General features: G+C 41.6%; 1 protein-coding gene across 1 annotated transcript in view; it reads left to right on the top strand.

The window, feature by feature from the left end:
* LOC122554585 (4-trimethylaminobutyraldehyde dehydrogenase-like) overlaps positions 1-19,947 on the top strand; it is a 55,864-nt gene extending 35,917 nt beyond the window's left edge. Inside the window, exons 4-11 of the mRNA XM_043699853.2 lie at positions 1,234-1,368; positions 4,180-4,376; positions 5,856-5,996; positions 8,838-9,026; positions 11,119-11,206; positions 14,192-14,333; positions 19,422-19,534; positions 19,645-19,947. Of these exons, the coding sequence (XP_043555788.2) occupies positions 1,234-1,368; positions 4,180-4,376; positions 5,856-5,996; positions 8,838-9,026; positions 11,119-11,206; positions 14,192-14,333; positions 19,422-19,534; positions 19,645-19,739 (1,100 nt within the window). The 3' untranslated portion in view covers positions 19,740-19,947. The remainder of the gene's footprint in view (positions 1-1,233; positions 1,369-4,179; positions 4,377-5,855; positions 5,997-8,837; positions 9,027-11,118; positions 11,207-14,191; positions 14,334-19,421; positions 19,535-19,644) is intronic.
* Positions 19,948-20,096: the final 149 nt, after the last annotated feature.

The raw sequence follows: 20,096 nt of genomic DNA, 5'->3' as shown, positions 1-20,096 counted from the left end.
AGCTGATGCAGAGTGTTTGTTCTCCCTCTCCACATGTGGGAGAGTTTAGAATTAGAGGGATAAAATCACCATAGTCCCTGAGAAATGTCGTCCCACTGCATCATTAGAGATAGAGAAGACTAGTAGTGCTTTAACCTGAACATCACCAACCCTCTGCATTACAAATCAACCATCCACCCAACTGAGCTAACTGAATTCCATCCCAATTGTAGCAGTAATCATAAAGCACCTATGAGACAATAAATCTCTCTCTGACTCATCACACTAAAAGAAACTTGTATTTTCTTGGAGAGTTCATACTTTTGTTACACCGTATTCCACCATCTGTTTATTCCTTGTTGCACAAATATTGTCAAATCTAAAAATATGTGGAAATGCTGAACACATCGGTCTTATCCTGGGAGAGTATTAGAATTCGATTTTGTGTCAAACATGTAGCCTTTTCATTGGAATAGTAATAATAGGACTATGAATCTTATGTTTGCAAGATTAGCAGCTGTACAGAGTAGGATTTGAGCATTTTTTTCTCTCTTTGTAATGCAAATGTCAAGATGTTCAGTAAATAAATAAGATGGGAATTAAAATCAAGGAACCCTAAAATGATGTTAAAATACCAGTAAACAACATTGTCAGGACCATCTTACCTAGTTGACAATAGATTAGTGCTTGACTCCATGGATGAAGGTCTGTTTAGTTTGTTGGCAGAACTGTGTACGCATTTATTGATCTTTACTGACGTCATTCTTACACTGAGGAAGCTGATCCAGCATCTTATGGACTGACTAGATTGTGTTGCTGGGGAGATCCTGACCTGAATAGCCCTGCCACATCATTCCCTCAGTCTCTGCTGTTTGTTTGATTAGATTAGATTCCCTACAGTGTGTAAACAGGCCCTTCGGCCCAACAAGTCCACACCGACCCTCCGAAGAGTAACCCACCCAGATCCATTTCCCTCTGGCTAATGCACCTAACACTGGGCAATTTAGTATGGCCAGTACACCTGACTGGCACATCTTTGGACTGTGGGAGGAAACTGGAGCACCTGGAGGAAACCCACGCAGACACGGGGAGAACGTGCAAACTCCACACAGACATCTGCTCGAGGTTGGAATTGAACTTGGGTCCCTGGTGCTCTGAGGCAGCAGTGCTAACCACTAAGTGACGTTTTCTCTAGATCAATTGTATGTATCCTGAAACTCGCAATAAATCTCTTTCCTTTGTCTCTGTGCACAGGCCAACACATTCAGCTGTCTGGAGGATCATTTGCTTACACAAGGAGAGAGCCCCTTGGAGTGTGTGTGGGAATTGGGGCTTGGAACTACCCATTCCAGATAGCCTGCTGGAAGTCAGCTCCAGCACTGGCTTGTGGTGAGAATTGTACAGTGCTTTCATCTTGTGGCAAAAATATTTTTTTTATATAAAGAAATCCTTTTCAATCAGCTTAAGGTCTTTGTATTTTCCGGTTAGCCCAAGCTTGTCACAAAATATAATGTATAGTGTCTAAAATACATACTACTTTCAAAAGCAATGTTTCCATTCTACTCATGACACCACAAAAAAGGTTCAACTGAGACCATTGTTTAAGTTTGCACCATTTATTTCAGAAGCATATTTGAGTTTTGACTATACTTTCATTAAATGATTAACCAGCAATCTTTCTAAGTTAATTTTTACATTTGAAAGAGTATTTTTCAGGATTATCTTCACCACGTGTGTATGTCCCAATTTTTAATTATTTTATATAAGATTAAATTACACCAAGTTCTTGATCCCTTCAGAATGTTGGAGAGGAATTTTTCAAAACTTTTGCCATTGGGATTTTTGCCTTCATGAAAGTGGTCTCATTCTGCTGTGTGGTATGGATGTGTATGTCAGTGATGTCTAGACATGATGCTGCAGACACATTGAATCTGGGATTTATTTTTAAAAATCTTTCCTACCGTGTTTTCCTTTTCTTGTAAATTTATATGATAGTTTTCGTCAGCTTAAAATAGCTTTGGTGCTGATTATGGAAAACTAGTCAAGCAATTAACAGCATTTAAGTTAAATTCCAGCTGTTTTCAGAAATAACTTATTTTTTGGTTGGCAGATGATCAAGACAATTGTTTGATTGGCTAAAAGCATGTGGCAATCTTTTTTTTTGTTTGTTTCCGCAAATATATCCTATTTTAAGAAGTTCTTCACGTTGGATATAAAGTGGGTTTTGGTGCAAACCTTGTTTAAGATTGTGTACAGCACACATCAGTACACGATGTAATATTTGGCGCAATTTCTACAGCCTAAGGTTGTGCCTGCCACTACTATCCGTCTAGGCTTTGCTCTAGGTGGCTTCAAGCACTATACTGCAGATAACCTGCTTTTTTTCAGTTCTGGGAGAAAGTGAGGACTGTAGATGCTAGACATCAGAGTTAAGAGTGTGGTGCTAGAAAAGGACAGCAGGTCAGACAGCAACAGAGGAGCAGGAGAATCGACGTTTCGGGCATAAGCCCTTCATGAGGTCACCTGATGAAGGGCTTATGCCCAAAATGTCGATTCTCCTGCTCCTCTGGTGCTGCCTGACCTGCTGTGCTTTTCCAGCATCCCACACTCAACTTTTTTTAATTCTGCTCAAGCAAAGCACAGTGTGAATTAATTGAATACATGCATATAAAGAATGATATGTGAATTTTTTAAAAAGTCTGCTGTCATAGAATAGAGTCATAGAATCCCAATAGTGTGGAAGCAAGCCTTCCGGCCCATCGATTCCATACTGACTCTCCAAAAGAAACATCCATGCTATCAAGACACATTCCCTACCCTATCTCAGTAACCCTGCATTTCCTATGGCTAATCCATCTAGCCTGGTCACTATGGGTATCTTAGCATGGCCAATCCACCTAACCTGCACATGTGGGAGGAAACCCGAGCACACAGAGGAAATCCACGCAGACATTGGGAGAATATGTAAACTCCACGCAGACAGTCGCCTGAGGCTGGAATCGAACCCTGTTACTGTGAGCCAGCCGTGCTAACCACTAGTCACTGTGCTGCCTGCTAGTGAAGCTTTCACAGTGATGTTTGTGGTACAAAGAAGGAAACATTTTCTTTATGTGGATGCATGTGTTATTCTTACTCTGTAACCCGTCGGGCTGAACTTTGCCAGGGCCTAGTGCGTGGTGGGAGAGTGGAGCAAGAACCTTCGGTATTAACCATCATTACCCTTCAGGAACTGGCTGCAGTTTGAGGGAATGTGTGAATTAGTCTGAAAAGCTTGATGTTACAATCACCCAGGGTTGCCAATCATCTCAACTGGTGAGGATTCCTTAATCACTGTTCAATTGTACATTAAAAAGTTGCATGCTGTTCACTTTTCTGTAACTGGGCTTTTAATGGAAATGTGACTAATAAAATTTGAGCAAAACAAAAGTAGGGTTTATAAAAGAAAAAAACCTCATACATCTTTCAAAATTCAGCCCAAATTTGTTTGCCCAAGCTTATCACAACATATATTGTTAGTCTATAAAATATATCCATCATTTTAAAACAATATTTCCCCTTCTCATCATGGCACCACAAGAAAAGCTCAACTGAGACAATTTTTTAAAGTTTGCACCATTTATTGCATATTTGATTTTGACAGCACAGTGATTAGCTAACAGTCTTTTAAAGCTAATTTTCACATTTTAAAATATTTTTCAGAATATTTTAGCTTCTCTTTTCACCGCAAGTGTATGTGCCAATTTTTTTTTATATAAAGTAAAATTAAATTATGATATGTTATCTTGATAATCTCTGGCCAGAGTTTAATTATTATCTGGTCAAGGAGTTAGATGGGTTAAAATGTGTACGTCAGTGTTCGCTAACATCTGTAGTGTGATGGTTCAGAATGGTGTGTCTCCAGGACAGGATTTATCTTCTGAGGAAGCTGTTGGTATATTTTGTGATATAAATTTAGTTGCATTCCCTTTGCAATAACCAACCTTGTAGGATCACAATGTAGCAGATGACTGTATCCTCTGGCCCAAGCATGATTAAGCATCCCAGCTGATGCTGACAAGTGAGTATTTTTCGCCATGTTTAGCACCATGTGTCTTGCTTTTATTTCTGGGCGTTAGGAGCCAAGAGGGAGGAGAGAAAGTCTTTGTGTTAAGAAGGAAAATTATCTTAAAATATTATGTTTTCTACCCCCACTCCAAACAGGAAATGCCATGATTTTCAAACCTTCACCTTTGACCCCTCTGACTGCCGTGATGCTCGCAGAGATCTACACACAAGCTGGGGCCCCGAATGGGTTGTTCAATGTGCTTCAAGGGGCTGTAGAGACTGGAAATCTCTTATGTAAACACAGAGGTGTGGCAAAGGTTTCTTTCACTGGTAGCGTGCCTACTGGAATCAAGGTAACTGCATGGTTGGGGCAACAAGGGAAAATAGTATGGAAATGTTTTGTTGAACCTACAGAGCTACCCTTCATTTAACCAAACCTCTCAGGATTGAGCTTTGTCCATTAGGGATGGAGCAGGAGATGTCAGTTGGATACCTCTCTACAACTGCATACCTAGAGTACCTCGGGTAAATGATGAAAGTCATTGGCAAACACCTCTAGTTCCGTCACACATTCCGAGCTCAACTCAGTCCTTGTTTGGGAGATTGGTTGCTTGTGATGCAGGTCTGAGTGATCTGTTTCAGAGCAGGGCCAATATAGTCTGGGAAGGAGGGGTCAGGTTAACTTCAGGAATGGGGCTGGACACCACCTCACCATTTATGGAGACACCTGATTGGGGGGAGAACTGCCCGCTTGAAGCAGCCCCCCAATCGGAGACTGGCATCACTCCCACCCTCCGAGGTGGTGGTTGCAGCATGTACAAACACCCCTCACCTGAGACCTAGGTTCATTGCTGGATCCCATGGCTAAGTGGCAATCATTGGGTGGCAGGACAGTGGTTCCAGGATGGAAATTCCGTGGGTAGGAGCCAGCGACAAAGGCAGCGAGTGGCTCAAAGTAAGCTGTCATTTGTTTGGAATAAGCTGAAAGTGGTTGCATGATCTGGTCGTCTTCTCCCCATATGGTCTGGTCACTTTCCCTTTTTGAGGGTTTGCACCATGTTTAGCACCATGTGTCTTGCTTTTATTTCTGGGCGTTAGGAGCCAAGAGGGAGGAGAGAAAGTCTTTGTGTTAAGAAGGAAAATTATCTTAAAATATTATGTTTTCTACCCCCTCTTCAAATAGGAAATGCCATGATTTTCAAGCCTTCACCTTTGACCCCTCTGTTTTTGTCTGAGGGTTTTGACTTTGAGCATTATAGCTGTTGTGTTTGTCTCATCAATCAGCAGTTTGTTGCATGTTGGTATTGTGAAACGTACCTCAGAGAGACCATGTGCAGCATTTAATTATAAAATCATGTAGGACATTGTTAGAGTAAATAGACAAGGTCTTTTCCCTGGGGTGGGGGAATCCCCAATTAGAGGGCATAGGTTTAAAGTGAGAGGGGAAAGACTTAAAATAACTTAATGGGAAACTTTTTCAGGCAGAGGGTGGTGCGTCTATAGAATGAGCTGTCAGAGGAAGTGGTGGATGGGTATACGAATAGGAAGGGTTTCGAGGGATATGGGTCAAGTGCTGGTAAATGGGACTAGATTGGGTTAGGATGTCTAGTTGGTATGAATGCGTTGGACCGAAGGGTCTGTTTCTGTACTGTACATCTCTATGACTCTTAAGTGTAGATTCTCTCTGCTTATAAAGTCCAAAAATAACAGCAGTGGAATTATTCTCTGGGGAATGTATTAATGGGTGTTTTGTCTTGGAATTTTCTGGAGGCTCCAGATCCCAAATATGCATGGGATCGAACAAATGTTCTGTCTGTGCTCTTCCTCTCCAGATCATGGAAACTGCAGCAAAAAACGTCAAGCATGTTACTCTTGAACTTGGAGGGAAATCTCCACTTGTCATTTTCTCTGATTGCGATTTGGAGAATGCAGTGAGAGGTGCAATGCTGGCGAACTTCCTCAGTCAGGGAGAGGTATGGAAACAAAACCACTGTGATTTGCATATAAGCAACCAGTTATTGTTTTTTAACCCACTTCAGTTTCCTGCACTGTCGACATGGTGACCAACAAATTCTCAGTTAGTTTCTTAGTTCAGTTCTGCGTAAAATAATTTACCGTTTGATTTCAATGTTTCCAGAACATTGTCCTTTTGTTAGCAAACAGCTTTGTTTTGATTGACCGAGCACCAAGCACTACATCGACCATTTTAAGACCTGGATGTTTGTCTTTGCGTTGAGTAGTTGGAGTTGGGACCACTGTAGAAAATGCCCCATTAGACTCTGTTTTGACATCAGTGATGTGGGTGTGGAATGGAATTGGACCTGCCACCCCTCCAGAAGCAGATCAGAAGTGGCCACAGATGTGGCTGAGTACCATGTTGTTCAAAAGATCCACCTCAGTCCTTTTGGGCGTGTCTCCATTTATTTATTTGCACTTTGTGCCCTGTGACCCTCCTCCTTCCCCACTCAAATTGCCAAGTCGTGTCCTCACCCACTGAAAGTCCCTTCATGGGATGCTGTACAGAGGGTGGGTGTGGACCCAATGAGGCCAAATGGCCTGTTTCCACACTGTAGGGATCCTATGATTCTATAATTTTCAGACCTTCACCACTGGCCTTTTCTCATTCTTCCTACTAAAATGAGTCACTTCACAATTCTCTGATTAAAACTAACCACTCACTTCTGTAATACTGTGTGCAATTCTGTCTCCGTGCTGGAGGAAAGATGTTGTGAAACTTGAAAAAGGTCAGAAAAGATATATAAGGATGTTGCCAGGGTTGGAGGATTTCAGCTTCAGAGAGAGGCTGAATAGGCCGGGGCTGTTTTTTCCTGGAGGGTCAGAGGTGGAGGGGTGACCTTATAGAGGTTTATAAAATCATGAGGGGCGAGGATTGGGTAAATAGCTTTTTCCCAGGGTGGAGGAGTCCAGAACTAGAGGGCATAGGTTTAAGGTGAGAAGGGAAAGATTTAAAAGGGACCTAAGGGGCAACCTTTTCAAGGAGAGGGTGGCAAGTGTATGGAATGAGGTGCGAGAGGAAATGGTGGAGGTTGGTACCATTACAACATTTAAAAGGCATCTGGATGGATTCATGACTATGAAGGGTTTAGAGGGAAATGGACCATATGCTGGCAAATAGAACTAGAGTAATTTAGGATATCTAGTTGGCATGGATGAGTTGGACTTGAGGATCTGTTTCCATCTTGTACAGCTCTGTGACTCTATGACTCTATATATCTACCCATACCACCACCCTGTCCGTATTCTCTTGATGTAGGTTACTAACCTTGTTATAGTTGACAATATTTTACAGGTTTTGCAAACTTTGATATTGTGTTCTCCACACTACAGTCTAGACCAACAGCATGGATCCAGAAAAAGCAATTATCCTAGTACTGACTCCCGGAAGCCCCATGCTATATGTTGTTGTAATCTGTCAAACATTGATTCTCTGTTTCTGTTTCCTGTCACTCAGCCAAGGTTTATATCCACATTAACACTGCCCTTCTTAATCCAAGAGACTAGTCTGTTTAGTAGTTTTTATGTTTAATTGTCTTCGAACGCATTTTGGAAGTCCATGCCCTTCACATGAACTGCAGTACCCCAAATCAGCCCCCCTCAGCTCCTCATCAGAAAGCCCAATCAAGTTTGGGTTAGCAAGCCCATGCTGCCTTTCCTTAATTAATTCACATTGGTCCAAGTGTGTTGAATTTTGTCCCAGATTTCCTGCTCTGAATGTTTTCCCACCACTGAAGTGAACCTGACTGCCCTGTAATAGCTGAAGTTTTCCCTGCACCCTCTTTGAAGAAGAATGTAACATCTGAACGTTCTCAATTGCAAGCTGCACCCCCTCCCAGTGCCTGTATTTGAGTAGGGTTGAAAGATTGCCACCAATGTCTCGGAAATTTCTTCCCTTGCATTCCTTGGTGTTCTTAAATCCATCTCAACCCATGTGGGTTGCCAACTTTAAGCACAATCACCCTAGCCAAAGACTATCAATTTTTACTCCAAACGGTATGTCAGTAATGGGGAGACAATGGCCTAGTGGTATTATCACTAGAGTATTAATCCAGAAACTTGGCTAATGTTCTGGTGACCCGGGTTCAAATTCTGTCATGGCAGGTTGTGGAATTTGAATTTGATAAAAGGATCTGGAATAGAGGGTCTAATGGCAACCACGAAACCATTGCCGATTGTCAGGAAAACCCACTTGGCTCACTAATGTTCTTTAGGGAAGGAAATGTCATCCTTACCTGGTTTGGCCTACGCGTGACTCCAGACATTACAGCAGTAAGGTTGATTCTTAACTGCCCTCTGGGCAATTAGGGTTGGGCAATGAATGCTGATCTAACCAGTGATGCTGTGGCATCCTGTGAGTGAATGAAAGAAAAGCTGAGTCAGCTGTCACAATAACTTTGGCTGCATCTTCCTTGGCAAAGATAGATATTCATTTAGTGTTGTCTGCACCTATGCATTACTCCTATTTTGGTTCCTAATTGATTCTCCTCCTCCTTTATAACCTTCTCATATACATGTAGAAAATCTATTGCTTTATCTGCCAGTCGCTTCTCTTATTCTCTTTGTTCCTCTTATTTATTTCCTCACTTTCCCTCTGAATTTACAACTGAGAAGCAGGTTGAACTTTGAATGAGCTCAGTTCCTGCTCTGAGGTTACAACTTGTGATTGTTTTGCCTCAGACAAGGATCCTACCATTGAACCAGAGCTGACACATCATGTTCATTGTCTATTGCATGTGATATAATTATTTGAGGTAAACGTATATGGTAATACACCTTTTTTCATATTTTCATTTCAGGTGTGCAGTAATGGTACCAGGGTGTTTGTACAGAAAGACGTAATGTCAAAATTTGTGGAAAAAGTGGTGGCAAAGACAAAAGCAATAAAAGTAGGAGATCCACTACTCGAAGATACTCAAATGGGAGGGCTCATCAGTCGCCCACACTTGGACCGAGTGTTATCTTATGTGAAGCAAGCCGAGGAACAGGTTGGTTTTGGTTGGTCTAAATTTGCTATACAAATTACTTTATCTAAACTTTGTTTGTCACGTGAATTTGTGGTGTGGTCTGAAGCAGTGAAAACTCATTTGCAGACTGGGTGGCCTTACATGGTTTTAGTTTGACTGCTGCATTGGAGATTCGTATAGCTCCTCATGCACATTATAAATTAAAATAATAAATCTAAGTGATGGTTTTTTAGATCCGGTCTATCCTCTTCCATCACTATTTGAAAAACAAATAGAATTAAATGTAGAATGCCCACAATGTGGAAACAGGCCCTTCGGCCCCACAGGTTCACATTGACTCTCCAAAGAGTATCCAACCAGACCCATTCCCCTATCCTATTACTCTACATTTCCCTGACTAATGCACCTAACTTACACATCCCTGAACACTACAGGCAATTTAGCATGGCCAATTCACCTAATCTTTGGATGTGGGAGGAAACCGGAGCACCTGGAGGAAACCAATGCAGAAACGGGGAGAATGTGCAAACTCCACACAGTCATCCGAGGCTGGAATCAAACCTGGGTATTTGGTGCTGTGAGGCAGCAGTGCTAACCACTGAACCATCCCCGGTCGCTGGGCCTGAAGTTCTCCCCCACTGACATTTCTGTCACTTTCCCTGCCTTATTTCCCAAGAGTAGGTCAAATCTTGCACCTTCTCTCGTAGGTACACCCGCCTACCAAATCAGAAAGTTTACTTACACACAATTAGCAAATTCTTCTCCATCTAAACCCTTAGCATGATGGGAGTCCCAGTCTATGTTCGGAAAGTTAAAGTCCCTTACCATAACCACCTTATTATTTTTACAGATAAGTGTGATCTCCTTACAACTTTGTTTCTCAATTTCCTACTGATGACTAGTTGGGGGGGGTCGATAGTACAATCCCAATTAAGTAATCATCTCTTTCTTATTGCTCATTTCCACGCAAATCATTTCCCTGGATGCCTTAGTAGGAATGTGCTCCCTCAGTACAGCATTAGTGTTATTCCTTCTCAAAAACGCCACCCTGCTTTCTCTCTTGCCCCCCCTTTCTATCCCTCCTATACAATTTGTATCCTGCAATATTAAGCTGTCAGTCCTGTGCATCTCTGAACCATATCTTTGTAATTGCTATGATATGTGTGTGTCAGATTAATATCAGCAAAAACGCTGGCTTAGTTTCCGTTAAGAAGATGGTGGTGGTGGTGGTGGTGAGTACCTTCTGGAACTATTGCACTATTTGGTGTTGGTAGACCCACTATGACATTAGGGAGGGAGTTCCAGGATTTTGATCCATTGACACTGACATTTCCAAGTAAAGATGGTGGGTGACTTGGAGGGGAACTTGCTTCACCATGTGTTTCTGCTTCCACCACACCTATTCCACGTGGAAATTACTTTCTCCAGCATCTGCATTGTTGCCTGAGAATTTCGGATTCTCCCCATCAGATGTCAAAACCCTAATCATTTTGTTGTTGTCAGTGCTTAGTTTTTCCATTGCCTCTTTTAGTTATTTTCAGCTTTGAGCTTCAACTCATTTAATGCATCATAGTCAACATTTTCATTTTCCTAGATGTTTTGAGCTGTTCTGACATATCTGTTACCTCCTCTCGAATTTCTGCATGGTGTTTCCCTAAGCCGTCTTTAAGATATCCCCTCCATGTTGTATTGCTGTACGCATCCTCTGTTCATCAAACACTCTCCCTGTAACACACACCCTTTCTGGCAAATGTTCTTTCTCAAATTATGATCCTCCACAACTCGCACTCTGCCTTCTTTCACACTGCCATCTTTAAAGCCTGTCTTTTTTAGATTGGGGAAATCAAGGACACAGTCAAAAGGTCACAGAACGTCTCCAGGACAAAAGGAGGTTGTTTGGCCCGTTATGACTGCACTGGTTGCCTGAATGAGCAATTCTGCCCCATTTCTCCTTTTGTAATTCCTTCCAATGTCCAGTGAGCAGTGTATTGCTTTCTACATCTGTGCAAAGACACTCCGTGTGAGCACTGCTGTACAAGTACACATTGTTAATGATGCATTTCAGTAGCGTTGGCTGACATGAGACTGATGTGACTATGTTCCTTGTTTGCAGGGTGCAACTGTGCTTTGTGGTGGAGATCGTTTTGTTCCTAATGATCCGAAATTGAAAGATGGATATTTCATGAAACCATGTATTCTAGGTATTGTTGTTCAATCTTACAAATAAGATGTCAAATTTGAGTCAAGCTTGCTAGAAGACAAATTCTTAAATATTTGATCTCAGTTGGTATAAAGTGATATTTTGACATCCTTAACAATCATCAAGGTGCTATAAATACGTAAGATGCAATTCTTCAACCGCTAAACTTAAGCGAAACAATTATTTATCTGAGGATGTATTTAGAATATATAAAGTTGCAATTGATGTTCTCCAATAATCTATACATCTCACTTCAAAAAGCTACTTCCATCAGCAGGCTGTTGTCTCTAACTTTGTGGTAAATTTAGTGTTGAACACACCAACTCCTGAAATCTTATTCATAAAATGCTGCACTACCTACCATGTATATCAGGATAAGCCATGACTTTTTTTTTCCATATCACCATCCTGTGGGAGGGGGTTTACCATTGACCAGAAGCTGAACTGGACTATCCATATTAATACTGTGGCTACAAGAGCAGGTCAGAGGCTAGGATTCCTACAGCAAGTAACCCACTACCTGACTTCCCAAACCCTGCCCACTATCTACAATGCACAGGTCAGTAGTGTGATGGAATACTTTGTAACTCTCTGGATGAGTGCAGCTCCAGCAACCCTTGAACAGCCCTTGCAGCTAACATGCCATTAACTACTGTAAACCTTCACTCCCTCACAGCATGCACCATACACAAAATGCACTGGAATAACTCTTCCAGGTTCATTCGATTGCACCTTCCAAGCCCATGACCTCTGCCACAAAGGGTTGGACATCCATTGGAACAACAATACATTCTGGTTTATGTTCAAGCCCCACACCATCCTGACGTGGAACTGTGTAGCTTTCTTTTACAAAATCCTGGAACCCCATTCCTTACAATACTTATACGTGGACTACAGCCTTGCCATGGAGGTGAGCTATCTCCACCTAGAAGGCAATTGAGAATGAATTATAAATGTTGGCATAGCCAGTGATGCCAACATGCTGGGGCAGAATTTTTTTTTAAAATGCCATCATCAAGTCTTGAGAACTGATTAAATTCAATAAAAACAGCAATAAATTGCCCAACTCTTTATTGCTTTTGACCACTTTTCAAAGACTACTAATGTGGATTTTCTACATGAGTCCTCTTAATCAGCATCATTAGATGAGGATTTTAAATAAATTCTCACCTTGGCAATAACAAAGTTATTTCTCACTACAGTATATTGATTCAGAAACAGTTTGAATTGTAGGCATTGCTAGCAAGCTCAGCTACCTATTGCATTCTTCTCCCCCCTACCCCCCTCCCTACCCCCCTCCAATTTATCTGTCCATCCCTGAGGCTCCCAGCCTCATTCCTGACAAAACATCGATTTTCCTGTTCCTTGGAAGCTGCCTGACGTGCTATGCCTTTCTAGCACCACATTCTCTTAATTCTAGTCTCCAGCATCTGCAGTACTCCCTTTCGCTGAGAGGTGGTGTGTCGAGTCAGTCTGATGGCCTTTACGCTAAGGGAAATTTGATGTTGCAGGTTGGTGCTAGTTTAAGACAACAATGCCTTTCCCAGCAGGTTGCCTCAGTGAGGGTCCCTATTAATGTTAATGAGTCTGCCTTCATGTTGCACATATTGTCTGGGGAATAATTTACCTCCTGGAGGTCTTAATTCTGGAAGTAATTGATAAGCAGTTTGGCTATCATTTGAAGCAAGCTGCTGCCCTCCAATTATGGGTTGGACGTTTGATGTAACCCAACTCCCCTCAGGTCCACAGTTATCTGCTGTCCTTTAGGTGTCAGCTGTGACTCATGAATGTGGGAGCATACATACCTCTGAGTCATAAGGTTGTGGGTTCAAGTCTGGAAGAGCAACAGAGTACTCTCTCTGACATGTGGGTAAGGTTTAACCCTTAACTAGATCGCTTTTAAAAAAAGATTGTCGGGTCATTAGCTGATTGTGGAATCTTGCCGTGATGAAATTAGCTGTTGTATTTCCCAGATGATCTAGACAGCTCTTTGTGGTCGAGAGTTCCTCAGATTCACTATCTTCTGAGAGAGGAAATGCCTCCTGATCTTTATGCCTTCTGGTCCTAGACTCTCTATTTTGTCACATCACTATACTTTGAAAATATTTTATGGTCTCTAAAATGCACAGGATGCCCTGAGGTCATGAAAGGTGCTATAGAAATGCAAGAATCCCTGTCTTTTCCATAGAATTCCGACAGGGTGGAAGGTAAGCCATTCGGCCCATCAAGTCCACACCGACCCTCCAAAGAGCATCCCACCCAGCCCCATCGCCTACCATATCACTATAACCCTGCATTTTTCATGGCTATTCCACCTAACCTGCACATCATTGGACGTTTTTTTGGGCAATTTAGAATGGCCAATTCACCTTATCCTGCACACCTTTGGTCTGTGGGAGAAGACTGTAGAAAAACCATGCAGTGGATGGAATCAAACTGGGTCCCTGGCACTGAGGCAGCAATGCTAACCACTGAGCCACCCAGATATATTAGTTAGGAATGTCATCTTCTTTAAAATCAAAGGCTTTATAAAAAATATTATCATTTTTTTAAAAATCCTGATGCAGTGTTTTCACTAGATTTTTCTTAAACAAATGTAGAAATGTTCTAACTTGAAGCAGGATTGATTTCTCCAGTGTCTGTCAGGCCTGGTCGAGTGATTTTTAAGTTTTTTTTTGGGGTGTTGTAACATGGAATGTATACCTGAAATACACTGATTCACACCCATTGGTGATGAGTTCCTGCTCTCTGGCCATTCTGGTCAAGAAGTATAGTTAGATGGAAGGAACGTTTCATGGAATAAGCCCCATTAGATCTGTCCTGTACATGAATCGGTGTTAGGCCTGAGAGCGCCTGACCCCTCTCTGAATTGTACATTGCCTCTGATGGTGTGGAGATGCTAAATGCAGCAGAGGAGTTAAAAGCTTCATTTCCTGTTTTGTGTTGGGGATCTATGGCATCAATAAGTAATGATCTGTGTGTGCAGGAAATTGCAACGATGAGATGACCTGTGTTAAGGAGGAGATATTTGGGCCTGTCATGTCAGTGCTGGCATTCGATACAGAGGAGGAGGCTATAGAGAGAGCAAATAACACCGACCTTGGTTTGGCAGCTGGAGTGTTCACCAGGTACAGTGGTTGTTCATTTAATACTTACTGAGAATAGGTGTGTTTTTCCTGTAGTGTGGACCTAGTTAGATGCTCTCAACCAGGATGATGATCTGGGTTGAGAAGAGAAACACTGGCTAGAATGTTCAATCTTTACCACTACATGGTGCTTATTGATGAGACCAGCCCTGACCGTTAGGGAGTTGCAATAGGATAACTTTCCCATATTATACCTGGTTATACACAGTGAGCATTCATATGGATGTATTTTTTTCCTAACGAAAAGAATTAATCCTCAGGAGAATATGGTCCAGAACATTGATACCAGTGCTCCGAGGGTGGTTGTACCTTTTCGTGTCTCTATAATTTCAGGCAAACAGCAATGGTATGATGTAATAAAGCCTCTGTGTTCTCTACTTGTAGATATTTCAATCTTTAAGACCACTTACATGTAGTCTTCTGTCTAGCTTTGTTTGCTGGATGACAATATATTTATTTTCTAAACTGAATAGTTAAATCCTCCATCATGTGATTGTCTCTGGTGTCAAAGCTCTCAAATGTGGCGTTTTGTCACATAATTGAGCTCTCAACATGGCATCCTATTGAAATGTTGAAACAGAATCGGTCAAATTAATCTGTTCCAAAACACACACTGCTGGAATAGCTCAGCAGGTCTGGCAGCATCTGTCGAGAGAAATCGGAGTTAACGTTTCAGGTCATAGAAACATATAGTATGGAAACAGACCCTTCAGTCCAACCTGTCCATGCTGACCATAATCCCAAACTCAACAAGTCCCACCTGCCTGCATTTTGGCCCTTATCTGTCCAAACCTTTTCTTGTTCATGCATTTATCTAAATGTCTTTTAAATGTTGTAACTGTACCCACATCCACCACTTCCTCTGGAAGTTTTACCCCACACATGAACCACTCTGTGTTGTTCTTTAAAAAAAATTGTCCCTCCTGTCTTTTTGTGAATCTTTCTCTTCCCACTTTTAACAGTCTTGAAATCTCCCACTCTTGGAAAAAGACACTTGCCAGTGACCCTTCCTCCGAACTCAGGGCTGCTGAGCTTTTCCAGCAATGATTTTGTTTAGCTTCTGATTTCCAGCATCCGCGGTTCTTCCAGTTTGTAAATTAATCGCTTTTACTGCTTTGGACCATCTGTTTAATGGCCTGAGTGATCCAGTTGTGTAAAGCAAGCTATTTATTGTCTAATTGTTTGAATCGGGTGTGGGGGTGGGGACAGTGTAAATTTGCATACATGTAAACATTTGGTTCCTGCTGTAAACCAAAGAGGAGGGAGAGTGTGGGAAAGTGAACGAATGCCTATTGGTTGAGAGCACACTATACATACTGAAACATAAAGACACGTGTAGGAAGGAATGATAATGAAGTACTAAAGTTAGAGGGAGCCGATGGCCTAGTGTTCTTATTGCTGGGCAGTTAATCCAGAGACCCAGGTTTTTTTTAATTTCAAAAATATACTTTATTCCTAAAATAATTTGGTCAGTACAGTTGGTCATGCCATACATCTGTAAACATTCCATTTCTTGGTATACAGAGACAGAGTAATCATTCCTATTTACAGGTCTGTACGATTACATTTTTAGCTGAGGCGTCAGCAGAGCCCAAATGACTGCGTGGGCCCCCTGTTCTTCTTTAGGCAGGCAGATGTTACACGGTGGTCTTTCCCCACTGCGCCTTGGCGGCAGCTGCCCCAAGCTTCAGCTCATCCCTCCTGGACATTGGAATGTGCCAGTCTGCAACACTCAGTCGGGATCGGACCGCCCAGACCCGGATAGTATTCTGGGGAGTTGTTGAGACTCTGTCTCTAGAGTTCAAGTTGATGCTGTTTGAGGGCCAACTGCTTTACATTAGTGCATTTTAAAGTGGTGGTGAACAGACTGTCTGAGCCTGACTCAGTCTTATCACAAGAATCAAAGAGTTGCTACAATGTGGAAGCCATTCGGCCCATCGAGTCCACACAGATCCCTCCAAAGTGCATCCCCTTCCAGCTACCCCCTCTGCAGACCCTATCCCTGTAATTTCCCATGGCTAATCCACCTAACTTGTGCATCCCTGGACATTATGGGCAATTTAGCATGGCTGATCCACCTCATCTGCACGTCTTTGGATGTAGTGATTTGAATATAAATTACACTTTAATTTGCCCTGATTTAAAATGTGCTCCAGTTTTGGTCACATTTTTTATTTCTGTTGCCATGGTTAAATGTTGCTAAAGCAAGTTGCAGAAAATTCACAGAGGTTAGGATTCTCTTTTTTTGTTCATTTATGGGATGTGGTCGTCACTGGCTAGGCCAGGATTTATTGTCCATCCATAATTGTTCAGAGGGCAGTTAAGAGTCAACCACATTATTTGGGTCTGGAGTTGCATGCAGACCAGACTGGGTAAGGATGATAGTTTCCTTCCCTACAGGACATCAGTGAATCAGGTGGGTTTACTGAGAGTCGACAGTGTTTTCTTGACCGTCATGAGATGCTTGAATTTCATTAAAACCTGAAACTAAATTCCACCACATGCCATCAGCAGGATTTGAACCTGCATCCTCAGTATATTGTGTGTCTCTGGATTAATAGGTCAAGCAATACCGCCAGGCCATCGCCATTTAACATTTCAAGTCGAGTGCCCCTCACATTTATAATCTAGAAACCTCTGAAGAAAGGTCAGTCAACTTGACATGTTAACTCTATTTTCTCGCCAGAAGATGCTGCCAAACCTGTTGAGGCCCTCCAGCAATTTCTGATTTTTGTTTGTTTCAGATTTCCTCCATTCACAATTCTTTGTTTTATTTTAATGCTTTGTAGTCCTAATTTATAGGTCACAATTTAAAAGTAAAGGGATGCCCACTTAAAACAAATCTGGGAATGTTTTTCCCTTTTGAGGGTTAAGTGTCATTGGCAATCCCTTCCTCAAATGGCAATGGATGCAAGAATCTTTAAATATTTTTAAGGCAGGAATAGATTATCAGGGATTTGTAGGAATGTGGTGGGATGATGCTGCTCCTTTCACAAGGTTATGTTGTAGTTTTTTTTGGTTTGAGACTTTGTATAAGACACAGAATCTGAAATGTCTAAATTTGAAGGATTTTAGGGCCAATTTCTTTATAACTGACAGATCCTCCCTCAGGGAAAAGGCTTTCAAATGAAAAAAAAACTTGTACAATGAAAGGGGAGTGGCCAGTTCTCCCAGCCCAGCTTTTCTCTGGTTTGGTTGGGCTTTTGGCAGTCTGGCTATTCACTGAAAGCAGTGAGGCAGTCGAAAAGCTACTAGACCCAAAGAAGTAGGTCCCGGCTGATCCTCCTCCCCCCTCTCTGACATCTCTCCATGTTTGATTTTTACCTTTATGCCAAGGAGTGTTTATGGAGATTGTTGCAAGTATTTGAAACAGCATCATTAAGATGGGATGACCTGTTGGGTTTTTGGATAGGATATGTTAGTCAGAATTCTGTTCTCTTTTGTTTTGTGACTGCATCCCTCCTGGAATTTCCACATTACACTTGCTTAAAACAACTCGCAAAGTTAGGGTCTGGGCTACTTCCTTTAAAGTATTTTGAAGGGATCTGGCCTTGTCTGTAACGGTGGAGTTGAGGTAATATTCAGATCATGCGTGATCTTATTGAATGGCAGAGCAGGCTAGAAGGGCCAAATGGCCTACTCTTGTTTATATGTATATAGTGTGCGCACTTAAAAATGCTGATATTTAGCTAATGAAAATTTTTAAGTTAACATCCAAAGCCGAGGCAATGTTCACCGTTTACCCATTCTACTGATTGTGACTTCAACTAGCAGTATGCAAGCCCATATTCTGCAAGGTTGGACTTTTGTGAGGGATAGTCTAGACAATTTCTTACACCTCACTGGGTCACATGCTGGAAGTCAACCCAGCCTATTCCTAGAGTTGTCACAAAAGTTAACATTTTATCAAAGTATGTTAATTTAATTGTATTTGGTCTTAGAGTAAGATTAAAAACTCGGACCGGGTTCCGGTGCTTGATAAGCGTTATAGGAAGGATATCATTAAGCTGGAGAGGGTTCAAAAGAGATTTACCAGGATGTTGCGGGGAATGGAGGGTTTGAGCTATAAAAATGGGCTGGATATGTTGGAACTTTTCTCACATCAGTGTTGGAATTTGAGGGGTGACCTTAGAGGTTTATAAAATCATGAGGGGTATAGAGAAGGTAAATAGCAGGTGTCTTTTCTCTAGAGTTGAGGATTTCAAGACTAGAGGCATATTTTTAAGGTGAGGGGAGAAAGATTTTAAAGACAGGAGGGGCACATTTTTTAATACAGTGGTTCATGTATGGAATGAATTTCCAGAAGAAGTGGTGGATGGAGGTACAGTTACAACACTTTAAAAGACATTTTGGATAAATACATGAATAAGAAATGTTTGGAGGGATATGAGCAAATCACAAGCAGGTGGGGACTAGTTTAATCTGGGATTATTGACTGGTTGGAGCGAAGGATATGTTTCCATGCTGTAATTAGATTTTAGCTACAAGTAAACAATTAGAAACTGTCAATAAGTAATGCTATAAATTAAAACTCTAACCCCCTTTACAAAGCTCCCTTTACACGTCCATGCAGACTGGCACACACAAGAAAACATTTTTGTGGGTGATGGGAAAGACTGGAAAGGCAGATCACTAGTTCCTGTCTATCGGTTGCTGAGATGATGCTTTTGACTCCTCAATGCATCTTCTCCAGGTCCTTCTGTTTTACTTGCAGGAAACAGTGTGACTGGTTCACAATTTAAAAGTCTGACTTCTTGATTAAAAGCCACAGCACTTACAATAAGTGTCAGCAGCTTACTTTTCTTGGGGAGGGAGGGAGGAAGTACAGCAATTCATTCCACAATCCTTGGTTCTTAAAACAGTTCATTTACGTACTTCTGTCCGCAATCAGAAAAATAAAAAAACTATACGGTCTTTCCAAATTGACTACCTTCAAGTGATGAACAATTGTGAGAAATGCCACTTTTATTGGACAACTGAATTAAGGAGATGGTGGAGGGGGATGTTTGTTTGTGTTCACTATAGATTTGCTGGAGGCATTTATCAAGTGTGTGATGATTTTATTTCCAGAGATCTGACTCGAGCTCATCGGATGGCAGCTGCTCTTGAGGCAGGGACGTGTTTTATAAACAACTACAATGTCTCTCCCATTGAAATACCTTTTGGAGGATATAAAATGTCAGGTACAAATCCATTTTGTTAATAGGAGTGGGGGGGGGGGGGCGAAAAACCTCATTATTTCCAGAGTAAGTAAACTTGCAGATAACTAAAAAAGAAATCTCAACTGTTGCAGGGTTTGGAAAAGAAAATGGAACAGTGACGATTGAATATTATACACAACTGAAAAGCGTTTATGTGGAAATGGGAGATCCAGAATGTTCTTTCTAAACTCCAATACTGTTCATGCCTAAATGCGATCCATTGTTTCAGGTTAGTTTGTAACAGCGATTGGACATTTGAATCCGAAAACTGTCCATTGCTATTCTGTAATCCGAAAGCTCACTGTCACCATTGACTGTCTGTAAAATTATTTTTGTTATTCTGACCTTCATTAAAATTGGATTGCCTTGCTTCTTAATAAAATCATAGAAATGGCTTCAGTGTTTTCAGTAGTAACTTATTCTTGCAGGAGTTGGTGTAACTTCAGGTTGGATTGAAGCAGAGTGCTTTGACCAATTTCTAACAAAAACGCTTTAGTATTGATGGAAGTTTTGACCTAAACTACTTAATGTCATTGTAGCCTCT

Source organism: Chiloscyllium plagiosum, unplaced genomic scaffold (assembly GCF_037043375.1).
Source record: "Chiloscyllium plagiosum isolate Xiang-an unplaced genomic scaffold, Cpla_swu_hap1 HiC_scaffold_9, whole genome shotgun sequence".
Taxonomy (NCBI): Eukaryota; Metazoa; Chordata; class Chondrichthyes; order Orectolobiformes; family Hemiscylliidae; genus Chiloscyllium; species Chiloscyllium plagiosum.
Note: the sequence above shows the minus strand (reverse complement) of the source record. Positions and strands in the feature narration are given on the sequence as shown.